The following is a 15,268-nucleotide window of genomic DNA, read 5'->3' as shown; positions in this document are numbered from 1 at the left end:
TAATGCTCCACCTCAACCCTACACTGAGTCTTAAGTCTCCACCTCAACTCTACACTGAGTCTTAAGGCTCCACCTCAACCCTACACTGAGTCTTAAGGCTCCACCTCAACCCTACACTGAGTCTTAAGGCTCCACCTCAACCCTACACTGAGTCTTAAGGCTCCACCTCAACCCTACACTGAGTCTTAAGGCTCCACCTCAACCCTACACTGAGCCTTATAGCTCCACCACAACCCTACACTGAGCCTTAAAGCTCCACCACAACCCTACATTGAGCCTTATAGCTCAACCTCAACCCTACACTGAGCCTTATAGCTCCACCTCAACCCTACACTGAGTCTTAAGGCTCCACCTCAACCCTACACTGAGCCTTATAGCTCCACCACAACCCTACACTGAGCCTTAAAGCTCCACCTCAACCCTACATTGAGCCTTATAGCTCAACCTCAATCCTACACTGAGCCTTATAGCTCCACCTCAACCCTACACTGAGTCTTAAGGCTCCACCTCAAGCCTACACTGAGACTTATAGCTCCACCACAACCCTACACTGAGTCTTAAGGCTCCACCTCAACCCTACACTGAGCCTTATAGCTCCACCACAACCCTACACTGTGCCTTAAAGCTCCACCTCAACCCTACATTGAGCCTTATAGCTCAACCTCAACCCTACACTGAGCCTTATAGCTCCACCTCAACCCTACACTGAGTCTTAAGGCTCCACCTCAACCCTACACTGAGCCTTATAGCTCCACCACAACCCTACACTGAGTCTTAAGGCTCCACCACAACCCTACACTGAGCCTTATAGCTCCACCTCAACCCTACACTGAGTCTTAAGGCTCCACCTCAACCCTACACTGAGCCTTATAGCTCCACCACAACCCTACACTGTGCCTTAAAGCTCCACCTCAACCCTACATTGAGCCTTATAGCTCAACCTCAATCCTACACTGAGCCTTATAGCTCCACCTCAACCCTACACTGAGTCTTAAGGCTCCACCTCAACCCTACACTGAGACTTATAGCTCCACCTCAACCCTACACTGAGTCTTAGGCTCCTTTCTTCAGCCTCAACCCTTCAGCCTCAAGCGAAGGTCAAGCCATGCGTCGTCTGAAACATGACCCGCCAAACCTCGCTCCTTAACACCCAACCGCTGAACCCGGAGGTCAGCCGCACCAATGTGTCAGAGGAAACACTGTCAGCCTGCAGGCGCCCAGCCCGCCACAAGGAGTCACTAGAGAGCGATGAGCCAAGAAAAGCCCCACCCCCCTGCCAAATGCTCCCCTAACCCGGATAACGCTGGGCCAAATGTGCGCCGCCCTATGGGACTCCCGGTCACGGCCGGATCTGACACAGGCTGGGATGTAGGCCACAAAACGTATTTTTTAACATTCATGTGGTATAGAAGGCTATTTTTAGACTCACCTATAGAGCTCAGTACCTCCCTCTCTCTCACCCCCTCCCTCACTCTCTTCCCCCCTCCATCTCTCTCCTCCCCCTCCCTCTCTTTCTTACCCCCTCCCTCTCTCTCACCCCCCCTACCTCTCTCTCACCCCCCTCCCTCTCTCTCCCTCCGCTCCCTCTCTCTTCCTCCCCTCTCTCTCCCCCCCCTCCCTCTCTCTCCTCCCCCCTCCCTCTCTCTTCCTCCCCTCCCTCTCTCTTCCTCCCCTCTCTCTCTTCCCCCCTCTCTCTCTTCCCCCCTCCCTCTCTCTCTTCCTCCCTCTCTCTCTTCCCCCCTCCATCTCTCTCTTCCCCCCTCCCTCTCTCTCACCCCCCCCTCCCTCTCTCTTCCTCCCCCTCCTTCTCTGTCTCCCCCTCTCTGTCTGTCTCTCTCTCCTCCCCTCCCTCTCTCCTCCCCCTCCCTCTCTCTCCTCCCCCTCCCCTCTCTCCTCCCCCTCCCTCTTCCTCCCCTCTCTCTTCCTCTCTCTCTCTACTACTGCTGTAACATGTTGTAATGCTCTCCACTGCTCCTTTTTACAGACTCCTGCTGTGTAGATATGGCTATCACTCAATATAATGGGCTTATTACCTCACACACACACAGACACACACACACACACAGACAGACAGAGACACAGACACAGAAGAGAGCCCTATTTGGTAAAAGACCTTCGTGGCAACAACAAATAAAACAAAAATAAACAAATAAACAAATAAATAAATAAACAAAGAGAAACATAATATTGATAATTGTATCATAAGGAATAATGTTATAGTTTATACAAAATATTAAAAATGAACATTTTACTGTTTATAAAGCATGTGATCTTTTTCCCTGTAGCCTAATCCCTAAACCCCCACCCTCACCCGTACCAATGAAGGAGAGGAGAGGTGTGGATGGAGTGAGAGAGGAGGAGAAGAAAGTGGAGAGGAAGCGAGAGGAGGAGGAGGAGGAGGTGAGAGAGGAAGAAGAGAGAGAGGACGAGATGTTGGTTTATCCTACTAACCTCAGTTGGGCTCAACCTAGAAGGTTAGTAACGTTGCTGTCCTTCTTTATAGTCGAACGCTGTAGTGCACAGATAATACACACTTGTTGTGACAGGCACACACACCACCCCCTTCACCCTGTTTCTCCCTGTCTCTCCCAAAGCGGCTGGTTGGTCAGGCTGCCACCCCCTTCACCCTGTTTATCCCTGTCTCTCCCACAGCGGCTGGTTGGTCAGGCTGCCAGGCACACACACCACCCCCTTCACCCTGTTTCTCCCTGTCTCTCCCAAAGCGGCTGGTTGGTCAGGCTGCCAGGCACACACACCACCCCCTTCACCCTGTTTCTCCCTGTCTCTCCCACAGCGGCTGGTTGGTCAGGCTGCCAGGCACACACACCACCCCCTTCACCCTGTTTCTCCCTGTCTCTCCCACAGCGGCTGGTTGGTCAGGCTGCCAGGCACACACACCACCCCCTTCACCCTGTTTCTCCCTGTCTCTCCCACAGCGGCTGGTTGGTCAGGCTGCCAGGCACACGCACCACCCCCTTCACCCTGTTTATCCCTGTCTCTCCCACAGCGGCTGGTTGGTCAGGCTGCCAGGCACACACACCACCCCCTTCACCCTGTTTCTCCCTGTCTCTCCCACAGCGGCTGGTTGGTCAGGCTGCCAGGCACACACACCACCCCCTTCACCCTGTTTATCCCTGTCTCTCCCACAGCGGCTGGTTGGTCAGGCTGCCAGGCACACACACCACCCCCTTCACCCTGTTTATCCCTGTCTCTCCCACAGCGGCTGGTTGGTCAGGCTGCCAGGCACACACACCACCCCCTTCACCCTGTTTCTCCCTGTCTCTCCCACAGCGGCTGGTTAGTCAGGCTACCAGGCACACACACCACCCCCTTCACCCTGTTTATCCCTGTCTCTCCCACAGCGGCTGGTTGGTCAGGCTGCCAGGCACACACACCACCCCCTTCACCCTGTTTCTCCCTGTCTCTCCCACAGCGGCTGGTTAGTCAGGCTGCCAGGCACACACACCACCCCCTTCACCCTGTTTATCCCTGTCTCTCCCACAGCGGCTGGTTAGTCAGGCTGCCAGGCACACACACCACCCCCTTCACCCTGTTTATCCCTGTCAGTCCCACAGCGGCTGGTTGGTCAGGCTGCCAGGCACACACACCACCCCCTTCATCCTGTTTCTCCCTGTCTCTCCCACAGCGGCTGGTTGGTCAGGCTGCCAGGCACACACACCACCCCCTTCACCCTGTTTCTCCCTGTCTCTCCCACAGCGGCTGGTTGGTCAGGCTGCCAGGCACACACACCACCCCCTTCACCCTGTTTATCCCTGTCTCTCCCACAGCGGCTGGTTAGTCAGGCTGCCAGGCACACACACCACCCCCTTCACCCTGTTTATCCCTGTCAGTCCCACAGCGGCTGGTTAGTCAGGCTGCCAGGCACACACACCACCCCCTTCACCCTGTTTCTCCCTGTCTCTCCCACAGCGGCTGGTTAGTCAGGCTGCCAGGCACACACACCACCCCCTTCACCCTGTTTATCCCTGTCAGTCCCACAGCGGCTGGTTAGTCAGGCTGCCAGGCACACACACCACCCCCTTCACCCTGTTTATCCCTGTCAGTCCCACAGCGGCTGGTTAGTCAGGCTGCCAGGCACACACACCACCCCCTTCACCCTGTTTATCCCTGTCAGTCCCACAGCGGCTGGTTAGTCAGGCTGCCAGGCACACACACCACCCCCTTCACCCTGTTTATCCCTGTCAGTCCCACAGCGGCTGGTTAGTCAGGCTGCCAGGCACACACACCACCCCCTTCACCCTGTTTCTCCCTGTCTCTCCCACAGCGGCTGGTTAGTCAGGCTGCCAGGCACACACACCACCCCCTTCACCCTGTTTATCCCTGTCAGTCCCACAGCGGCTGGTTGGTCAGGCTGCCAGGCACACACACCACCCCCTTCACCCTGTTTATCCCTGTCAGTCCCACAGCGGCTGGTTGGTCAGGCTGTCAGGCACACACACCACACCCTTCACCCTGTTTCTCCCTGTCTCTCCCACAGCGGCTGGTTGGTCAGGCTGCCAGGCACACACACCACCCCCTTCACCCTGTTTATCCCTGTCTCTCCCACAGCGGCTGGTTAGTCAGGCTGCCAGGCACACACACCACCCCCTTCACCCTGTTTATCCCTGTCAGTCCCACAGCGGCTGGTTAGTCAGGCTGCCAGGCACACACACCACCCCCTTCACCCTGTTTATCCCTGTCAGTCCCACAGCGGCTGGTTAGTCAGGCTGCCAGGCACACACACCACCCCCTTCACCCTGTTTATCCCTGTCAGTCCCACAGCGGCTGGTTAGTCAGGCTGCCAGGCACACACACCACCCCCTTCACCCTGTTTATCCCTGTCAGTCCCACAGCGGCTGGTTAGTCAGGCTGCCAGGCACACACACCACCCCCTTCACCCTGTTTCTCCCTGTCTCTCCCACAGCGGCTGGTTAGTCAGGCTGCCAGGCACACACACCACCCCCTTCACCCTGTTTATCCCTGTCAGTCCCACAGCGGCTGGTTAGTCAGGCTGCCAGGCACACACACCACCCCCTTCACCCTGTTTATCCCTGTCAGTCCCACAGCGGCTGGTTGGTCAGGCTGTCAGGCACACACACCACACCCTTCACCCTGTTTATCCCTGTCTCTCCCACAGCGGCTGGTTGGCTGTCTAAAGGTCTAAATCTCTCAGTGCATTCAGAAAGTATTCAGAGCCTTTTTACTTTTTCCAAAATTGTATGTTACAGCCTTATTACATCACAATACCCAATAATGACATCACTATACCCCATAACGACATCACAATACCCCATAATAACATCACAATACCCCATAACGACATCACAATACCCCATAACGACATCACAATACCCCATAACGACATCACAATACCCCATAACGACATCACAATACCCCATAACGACATCACAATACCCCATAACGACATCACAATACCCCATAACGACATCACAATACCCCATAACGACGAAGAAAAAACATATTTTTAGAATTTTAGCAAATTTCTAAAACATTAAAAAGTGAAATATCACATTTACATAAGTATTCAGACCCTTTACTTTGTTGAAGAACCTTTGGCAGCGATTCCCCCCTCAAGTCTTCTTGGGTATGATGCTACAAGCTTGGCACACCTGTATTTGTGGAGTTTCTCCCATTCTTCTCTGCAGATCCTCTCAAGCTCTGTCAGGTTAGATGGGGAGCGTGGCTGCACAGCTATTTTCAGGTCTTTCCAGAGATGTTAGATCGGGTTCAAGTCCGGGCTCTGGCTGGGCCACTCAATGACACTCAGAGACTTGTCCATGAAGCCACTCCTGCGTTGTCTTGGCTGTATGCTTAGGGTCGTTGTTCTGTTGGAAGGTGAACCTTCGCCCCAGTCTGAGGTCCTGAACTCTCTGGAGCAGGTTTTCATCAAGAATCTCTCTGTACTTTGCTCCGTTCATCTTTCCCTCGATCCTAACTAGTCTCCCAGTCCCTGCCACTGAAAAACATCCCCACAGCATGTTGCTGCCACCACCATGCTTCACCATAGGGATGGTGCCAGGTTTCCTCCAGACGTGACGCTTGGCATTCAGGCCAAAGAGTTCAATCTTGGTTTCATCAGACAAGAGAATCTTGTTTCTCATGGTCTGAGAGTCCTTTAGGTGCCTTTTGGCAAACTCCAAGCGGGCTGTCATGTGCCTTTTACTGAGGAGTGGCTTCCATTTGACCACTCTACCATAAAGGTCTGATTGGTGGAGTGCTGCAGAGATGGTTGTCCTTCAGGAAGTTTCTCCCATCTCCACAGAGGAACTCTGGAACTCTGTCAGAGTGACCATCAGGTTCTTGGTCACCTCCCTGACCAAAGACCTTCTCCGCCGATTGCTCAGTTTGGCCAGGCGGTCAGCCCTAGGAAGAGTCTTGGTGCTTCCAAAAATCTTCCATTTCAGAATGATGGGGCCCACTGTGTTCTTGGGGACATTCAATGCTGAAGACATTTTTTGGTACCCTTCCCCAATATCACACACAATCCTGTCTCGGAGCTCTATGGACAATTCTTTCCACCTCATGGCTTAGTTTTTGCTCTGACATGCACTGCCAATCTGTGGGACCTTATATAGACAGGTGTGTGCCTTTCCAAATGATGTCCAATCAATTGAATGTATCACAGGTGGACTCCAATCAAGTTGTAGAAACATCTCAAGGATGGTCAATGGAAACAGGATGGACCTGAGGATCAATTTGGAGTCTCATCGCAAAGGGTCTGAACACTTTAATTTGCAAACATTTCTAAAAACCTGTTTTCGCTTTGTCATTATGGGGTATGGTGTGTAGATAGATTTTTTGTAATTTAACCCATTTTAGAATAAGTCTGTAACCTAACAACATTTTTAAAAAGTCAAGGGGTCTGAATACTTTCTGAATGCACTGTACAGTGTTGTAACAATGTGCAAATAGTTAAAGTACAAAAGGGAAAATATGTAAACATAAATTTGGGTTGTATTTACAATGTTGTTTGTTCTTCTCTGGTTGCCCTTTTCTTGTGGAAACAGGTCACAAATCTTGCTGCTGTGATGGCACACTTTAGTATTTCATCCAGTAGATATGGGAGTTTATCAAAATTGGATTTGTTTCGAATTCTTTGTGGGTCTGTTTTATCTGAGGGAAATATGTGTCTCTAAAATGTTCATACATTTGGCAGAAGGTTTGGAAGTGCAGCTCAGTTTCTCTTGAGAGCCATGTCTGCCTACAGCAACCTCTCTCAATAGCAAGGTTATTCTCACTGAGTCTGTACATAGTCAAAGCTTTCTTTAAGTTGGGGTCAGTCACAGTGGTCAGGTATTCTGCCACTGTGTACTCTCTGTTTAGGGTCAGTCACAGTGGTCAGGTATTCTGCCACTGTGTACTCTCTGTTTAGGGCCAGTCACAGTGGTCAGGTATTCTGCCGCTGTGTACTCTCTGTTTAGGGCCAGTCACAGTGGTCAGGTATTCTGCCACTGTGTACTCTCTGTTTAGGGTCAGTCACAGTGGTCAGGTATTCTGCCACTGTGTACTCTCTGTTTAGGGCCAAGTAGCATTCCATTTTGCTATTTTTTTAGTAAATTCTTTTAAATGTTTCAAGTAATTATCTTTCTGTTTTCTCGGGATTTGGTTGGGTCTAACTGTGTTTCTGTCCTGGGGCTCTGTGGGGTCTGTTTGTGTTGGTGAACAGAGTCCCAGCTTCTTAGAGGACAGACCAGGACCAGCTTGCTTAGAGGGCTCTTCTGCTCTGCATGAATTATTTGGTGTTTTACATTGTACACAGATTATGTTTTTTCAGAATTCTGCATGCAGAGTCTCAATTTTTCAAAAAGGAGTGGGGCTCAAGCTGCATCCCTGTCTCACCCCACGGCCCTGTGGAAAGAAATGTGAATGTTTTTTTGCCAATTTTTAACTCCACACTTGTTGTTTGTGTACATGGATTTTATAATGTGTTTCACCCAACACAGCTTTCCGTCAATTTGCAGACCCTCATGCCAAATGGAGTCAGAAGCTTTTTTGAAATCAACAAAGCATGACAAGACTTTGCCTTTGTTTTGTTTGTCTGTTTTACGGTAATTTGGTAAAAAAAACAATTTCACACTTGCTCAGTATATTGTTTTCACTGAGGAAATGTACAAGTCTGCTGTACAAGTCTGCTGTTAATGATAATACAGAGGATTTTCTCAATGTTGCTGTTGACGCATATCCCTCTCTCTCTCTCTTTCTCTCTCTCTCTTTCTCTCCCCCCGCCTCTCTCTCTCTCTCTCTGTCTCTCTCTTTCTCTCTGTCTCTCCACTCCCGCCCCCCCATGCAGGGTCAAGTTGATGCGTTCTTCAGGCCAGTCTCTGGGCATCAGTATCATGGGAGGTAGAGGGATGGGCAGCAGGCTGAGCAGTGGAGAGGTGATGAGAGGAGTGTTCATTAAACACATCACACCAGACAGCCCTGCTGGACACAACGGCACCCTGAAGACTGGAGACAGGATACTGGAGGTATGGAGAGAGGAGAAGGGAGAGGGAGAGGGGAGAGGGGAGAGGATGGGGTGTGTGTTTGTGTATGTATATGTATATGTTTGTGATGAATGTTCATTAAAGAGGTGTGTGTGTGTTTCTTCCTTCTGGTGAGTTTTCCTGGCCACACATCACTTGATTCTTCTGCATCTTTTTTCTTCATCTTCTTCCCCCACTTCTACTTCTATTTCTTCTACTTCTTCTACTACTTCTTCTTCTACTTCTACGTCTTCTTCTACTTCTTCTACTTCTGCTTCTTCTTCTTCTACTTCTTCTACTTCTTCTGCTTCTACTTCTACGTCTTCTTCTACTTCTTCTACTTCTGCTTCTTCTTCTTCTACTTCTTCTACTTCTTCTGCTTCTACTGTTTCTTCTACTTCTATTTCTTCTACTACTTCTTCTTCTACTTCTACTTCTACTTTTTCTTCTACTTCTTCTACTTCTGCTTCTTCTTCTTCTACTTCTTCTACTTCTTCTGCTTCTACTTCTTCTTCTACTTCTACTTCTACTTTTTCTTCTACTTCTTCTACTTCTTCTGCTTCTACTTCTTCTTCTACTTCTTCTACTTCTGCTTCTTCTTCTACTTCTTCTACTTCTTCTGCTTCTACTGTTTCTTCTACTTCTATTTCTTCTACTTCTTCTACTTCTGCTTCTTCTTCTTCTACTTCTTCTACTTCTTCTGCTTCTACTGTTTCTTCTACTTCTATTTCTTCTACTACTTCTTCTTCTACTTCTACTTCTACTTTTTCTTCTACTTCTTCTACTTCTGCTTCTTCTTCTTCTACTTCTTCTACTTCTTCTGCTTCTACTTCTTCTTCTACTTCTACTTCTACTTTTTCTTCTACTTCTTCTACTTCTGCTTCTTCTTCTTCTACTTCTTCTACTTCTTCTGCTTCTACTGTTTCTTCTACTTCTATTTCTTCTACTTCTTCTACTTCTGCTTCTTCTTCTTCTACTTCTTCTACTTCTTCTGCTTCTACTGTTTCTTCTACTTCTATTTCTTCTACTTCTTCTACTTCTGCTTCTTCTTCTTCTACTTCTTCTACTTCTGCTTCTTCTTCTACTACTTCTTCTTCTACGTCTTCTTCTACTTCTTCTACTTCTGCTTCTTCTTCTTCTGCTTCTTCTACATCTTCTTCTGCTTGCTCTTTGAAGTCTAGGCCGATTAACTGTAATGCACTGCTGATGTAAAAAGGGCTTCGGGAATGCATTTGATTGGTTGATTTATTGCTGATTGATCAGGTAGGAGGCGTGGATCTGAGAGATGCCAGCCATGAGCAGGCAGTGGAGGCCATCCGTAGTGCTGGAGACCCTGTTGTCTTCCTGGTACAGACTGGACAACACACATCACAGGTCGGTTTAGTTTAGAACTGCCACTCACATGTATGCACGCACACACATACAAGTCCTCTGATATCATGTGACGTCTCTCTGTCTCTCTCTCTGTCTCTCTCTGTCTCTCTCTGTCTCTCTGTCCCCCTCTCTCTCTCTCTCTCTGTCCCCCCCTCTCTCTCTCTCTCTCTCTCTCTCTCTCTCTCTCTGTCTCTCTCTGTCTCTCTCTCTGTCTCTCTCTCTGTCTCTCTCTCTGTCTGTCTCTCTCTCTGTCTCTCTCTCTCTCTGTCTCTCTGTCTCTCTGTCTCTCTCTCTGTCTGTCTCTCTCTCTGTCTCTCTCTCTCTCTGTCTCTCTCTCTCTCTGTCTCTCTCTCTGTCTCTCTCTGTCTCTCTCTCTGTCTCTCTCTCTGTCTGTCTCTCTCTCTGTCTCTCTCTCTCTCTGTCTCTCTCTCTCTCTGTCTCTCTCTCTGTCTCTCTCTGTCTCTCTCTCTGTCTCTCTCTCTCTCTGTCTCTCTCTCTCTCTGTCTCTCTCTCTCTCTCTCTCTCTCTCTCTCTCTCTGTCTCTCTCTCTCTCTGTCTCTCTCTCTCTCTCTCTCTGTCTCTCTCTCTGTCTCTCTCTGTCTCTCTCTCTGTCTCTCTCTCTCTCTGTCTCTCTCTCTCTGTCTCTCTCTCTCTCTCTCTCTCTCTCTCTGTCTCTCTCTCTGTCTCTCTCTCTGTCTCTCTCTCTCTCTCTCTCTCTCTCTCTGTCTCTCTCTCTGTCTCTCTCTCTCTCTCTCTCTCTCTCTCTCTCTGTCTCTCTCGCTCTCTCTCTGTCTCTCTCTCTCTCTGTCTCTCTCTCTCTCTCTCTGTCTCTCTGTCCCCCTCTCTCTCTCTCTCTCTGTCTCTCTCTCTGTCTCTCTCTCTGTCTCTCTCTGTCTCTCTCTCTGTCTCTCTCTCTCTCTGTCTCTCTCTCTCTGTCTCTCTCTCTCTCTCTCTCTCTCTGTCTCTCTCTCTGTCTCTCTCTCTGTCTCTCTCTCTCTCTCTCTCTCTCTCTCTCTCTCTCTGTCTCTCTCTCTCTCTCTCTCTCTCTCTCTCTCTCTCTCTCTCTCTCTCTCTCTCTCTCTCTCTCTCTCTCTCTGTCTCTCTGTTTCATATCTTCTTCCCATCAGGCCTCTCCTGTGCTCTCCAACCATGAGAGGCAAGCCTCAGCATCACACAGGGACTCACCGAACAACAGGGTTTGTAATTCCTTATGTCTTCCCATTTTTTGTTTGTTGTATTAGAATAAGATATATATTCTGTGTAGAATGTGGATCTATGTACCATAGCATTTGATGTTAGAATATAGAACAGCTGTGCAACTCTATGTTTTGTTCACTAGAAACAAAGAGTTGGCTAGAGGGCACATCAATGCTAAAACAGGTGCATATTCTATCCAGCTCTTTGTACTTAGACGCGTTGCTGGTAGTCGTGCGATTGTTGTGTCACTTCTAGGCTGTGTTGTTGATTCCCATGTGTTTTCCTCGTAGAGACAGAACTATACCTTTATAAGTCTGTACTCTGTACTCTGTATGTGGTGTGTATTCCCTGTGTGGCCCTGTATATAGATGCCAGAGAGTCACAGTGGTCTGTTCCTTAGTCTCTCCCCCGCCAACCCCTTCACCCCTACTCCCTTTAAGGTTTGTACACCTGTGTGTGAGACTGTGTGTGCCCCCCCCCCCCTAACCATAACCCTTAAAAACAGACATACCCTGTATTCATATACTTATACAGCCTCTCACTACCACTAATACAGACCTGTCTACATGTGTATATCTATATGGGGTGTGTTTGTTTTGAACACACCCTGTTTTCCTGTGTTTGTCCCCGCGTCTTCAGCCGACAGCCAATAGGACGGTCAGGAGAAGCCCCACAGCTGTCTCTGCACCAATCACACGGAGAGACACGGAAGACGACGGCTGGAGTGGGTTACACATACGAGCGCGCACGCACGCACACACACGCCGCACACACACACACACACACACACACACACACACACACACACACACACACACACACACACACACACACACACACACACACACACACACACACCACACACACATCACACACATCACTATAGGCCTGCCAGAATAACCACTAGTCCCCTAGACACTGACAGGAGGGGATTGAACCAGAATAACCACTAGTCCCCTAGACACTGACAGGACGGGATGGAACCAGAATAACCACTAGTCCCCTAGACACTGACAGGAGGGGATTGAACCAGAATAACCACTAGTCTCCTAGACACTGACAGGAGGGGATTAAACCAGAATAACCACTAGTCCCCTAGACACTGACAGGAGGGGATTGAACCAGAATAACCACTAGTCTCCTAGACACTGACAGGAGGGGATTGAACCAGAATAACCACTAGTCCCCTAGACACTGACAGGAGGGGATTAAACCAGAATAACCACTAGTCCCCTAGACACTGACAGGAGGGGATTAAACCAGAATAACCACTAGTCCCCTAGACACTGACAGGAGGGGATTGAACCAGAATAACCACTAGTCTCCTAGACACTGACAGGAGGGGATTGAACCAGAATAACCACTAGTCCCCTAGACACTGACAGGAGGGGATTAAACCAGAATAACCACTAGTCTCCTAGAAACTGACAGGAGGGGATTGAACCAGAATAACCACTAGTCTCCTAGACACTGACAGGAGGGGATTGAACCAGAATAACCACTAGTCTCCTAAACACTGACAGGAGGGGATTGAACCAGAATAACCACTAGTCTCCTAGACACTGACAGGAGGGGATTGAACCAGAATAACCACTAGTCCCCTAGACACTGACAGGAGGGGATTGAACCAGAATAACCACTAGTCCCCTAGACACTGACAGGAGGGGATTGAACCAGAATAACCACTAGTCCCCTAGACACTGACAGGAGGGGATTGAACCAGAATAACCACTAGTCTCCTAGACACTGACAGGAGGGGATTGAACCAGAATAACCACTAGTCCCCTAGACACTGACAGGAGGGGATTGAACCAGAATAACCACTAGTCTCCTAGAAACTGACAGGAGGGGATTGAACCAGAATAACCACTAGTCTCCTAGAAACTGACAGGAGGGGATTGAACCAGAATAACCACTAGTCTCCTAGAAACTGACAGGAGGGGATTGAACCAGAATAACCACTAGTCTCCTAGAAACTGACAGGAGGGGATTGAACCAGATTAACCGCTGGTCTCCTAGACACTGACAGGAGGGGATTGAACCAGAATAACCACTAGTCCCCTAGACACTGACAGGAGGGGATTAAACCAGAATAACCACTAGTCTCCTAGACACTGACAGGAGGGGATTGAACCAGAATAACCACTAGTCTCCTAGAAACTGACAGGAGGGGATTGAACCAGAATAACCACTAGTCTCCTAGAAACTGACAGGAGGGGATTGAACCAGAATAACCACTAGTCTCCTAGAAACTGACAGGAGGGGATTAAACCAGAATAACCACTAGTCTCCTAGAAACTGACAGGAGGGGATTGAACCAGAATAACCACTAGTCTCCTAGAAACTGACAGGAGGGGATTGAACCAGAATAACCACTAGTCTCCTAGAAACTGACAGGAGGGGATTGAACCAGATTAACCGCTGGTCTCCTAGACACTGACAGGAGGGGATTGAACCAGAATAACCACTAGTCTCCTAGAAACTGACAGGAGGGGATTGAACCAGAATAACCACTAGTCTCCTAGAAACTGACAGGAGGGGATTGAACCAGATTAACCGCTGGTCTCCTAGACACTGACAGGAGGGGATTGAACCAGAATAACCACTAGTCCCCTAGACACTGACAGGAGGGGATTAAACCAGAATAACCACTAGTCTCCTAGACACTGACAGGAGGGGATTGAACCAGAATAACCACTAGTCTCCTAGAAACTGACAGGAGGGGATTGAACCAGAATAACCACTAGTCTCCTAGAAACTGACAGGAGGGGATTGAACCAGAATAACCACTAGTCTCCTAGAAACTGACAGGAGGGGATTAAACCAGAATAACCACTAGTCTCCTAGAAACTGACAGGAGGGGATTGAACCAGAATAACCACTAGTCTCCTAGAAACTGACAGGAGGGGATTGAACCAGAATAACCACTAGTCTCCTAGAAACTGACAGGAGGGGATTGAACCAGATTAACCGCTGGTCTCCTAGACACTGACAGGAGGGGATTGAACCAGAATAACCACTAGTCTCCTAGACACTGAACCAGAATAAGCAATATGACGTTGATTCTGAAGGTGAACACGGCCTTCATTTCCTACTTCAATCCTTTTGTGTTTCATTCTCTCTCTCTTTCTCTATATCTCTACTGCTTCCTCTCTGTCGTCGTCCCCGTCCCCGTCCCCCCCCACACAGAGAAGATGATGTCCAGGTATGGAGGTCTTCCAGGTGAGCTCCATATGATAGAACTGGAGAAGAGTCCCCGTGGAGTCACTAGCACCGAGGCCCCGGGACAGGGTCTGGTTCCTGGTCTGGGTCTCAGCCTGACCGAGGACAGGGATGGTTCCAGAGCCCACCTCGGCGTCTACGTGGCCGGGGTCGACCCCCAGGGGGCGGCGGGGCGAGACGGTCGGATACGCGTGGGAGATGAGCTACTGGAGGTGAGTCAGTGTGTGTGAGAGAGATTAGAGAAAGAGACACCACACTGCAGGTGGCAGTATGCCCCTCTTTCAGTTTGTTTTAATGACTCGTAGAAGTTTCAATGCAGACAGCCGTGAATGGAGCTGCCCATGCTGTCACAGAATACAGGATGGCACAGATACAAAGAAGGACCCTCTATGACAACTCTATGATGGCCAGATACAAAGAAGGACCCTCTATGACAACTCTATGATGGCCAGATACAAAGAAGGATCCTCCATCCACCTCTATGATAGCCAGATACAAAGAAGGACCCTCTATCCCACCTCTATGATAGCCAGATACAAAGAAGGACCCTCTATCCACCTCTATGATAGCCAGATACAAAGAAGGACCCTCTATCCACCTCTATGATAGCCAGATACAAAGAAGGACCCTCTATCCATATCTATGATGGCCAGATACAAAGAAGGACCCTCTATCCACCTCTATGATTAAATCCCACCAACCCCCCCCATATATTTAGGATGTTTATAATAGCAATAAGGCACCTCGGGGGTTTGTGGTATTTGGCCAATCTACCACGGCTAAGGGCTGAGTCCAGGCACTCCACGTTGTGTCGATCATGTATGGTCATAGTCACCAGATCGCTACAGCCATTCCTCAACACTGTTGTAGAGGACCACAGCCCCTAACATACAGTACCGTCAGATATAGTAGTAATGTGTAGTATTATATATGATGTCCTGGTTGTAGATCAACGGTCAGATCCTGTATGGTCATAGTCACCAGATCGC

The 15,268-nt window shown here is 49.2% G+C and overlaps 1 protein-coding gene across 5 annotated transcripts in view; it reads left to right on the top strand.

The window, feature by feature from the left end:
• LOC110517093 (multiple PDZ domain protein) overlaps positions 1 to 15,268 on the top strand; it is a 135,084-nt gene that overhangs the window by 91,116 nt on the left and 28,700 nt on the right. For 4 of the 5 annotated variants that reach the window (XM_090209958.1, XM_090209959.1, XM_090209961.1 and 1 more), the window contains 7 exons: positions 2,286 to 2,474; positions 8,312 to 8,489; positions 9,750 to 9,860; positions 10,988 to 11,056; positions 11,426 to 11,497; positions 11,697 to 11,781; positions 14,247 to 14,491. In XM_090209958.1, coding sequence (XP_090066084.1) covers positions 2,286 to 2,474; positions 8,312 to 8,489; positions 9,750 to 9,860; positions 10,988 to 11,056; positions 11,426 to 11,497; positions 11,697 to 11,781; positions 14,247 to 14,491 — 949 coding nt within the window. The remainder of the gene's footprint in view (positions 1 to 2,285; positions 2,475 to 8,311; positions 8,490 to 9,749; positions 9,861 to 10,987; positions 11,057 to 11,425; positions 11,498 to 11,696; positions 11,782 to 14,246; positions 14,492 to 15,268) is intronic. The other variant, XM_090209960.1, reaches the window with a different exon arrangement.

Source organism: Oncorhynchus mykiss, chromosome 19 (genome assembly GCF_057628025.1).
Source record: "Oncorhynchus mykiss isolate SJ-2025 chromosome 19, ASM5762802v1, whole genome shotgun sequence".
Taxonomy (NCBI): domain Eukaryota; kingdom Metazoa; phylum Chordata; class Actinopteri; order Salmoniformes; family Salmonidae; genus Oncorhynchus; species Oncorhynchus mykiss.
Note: the sequence above shows the minus strand (reverse complement) of the source record. Positions and strands in the feature narration are given on the sequence as shown.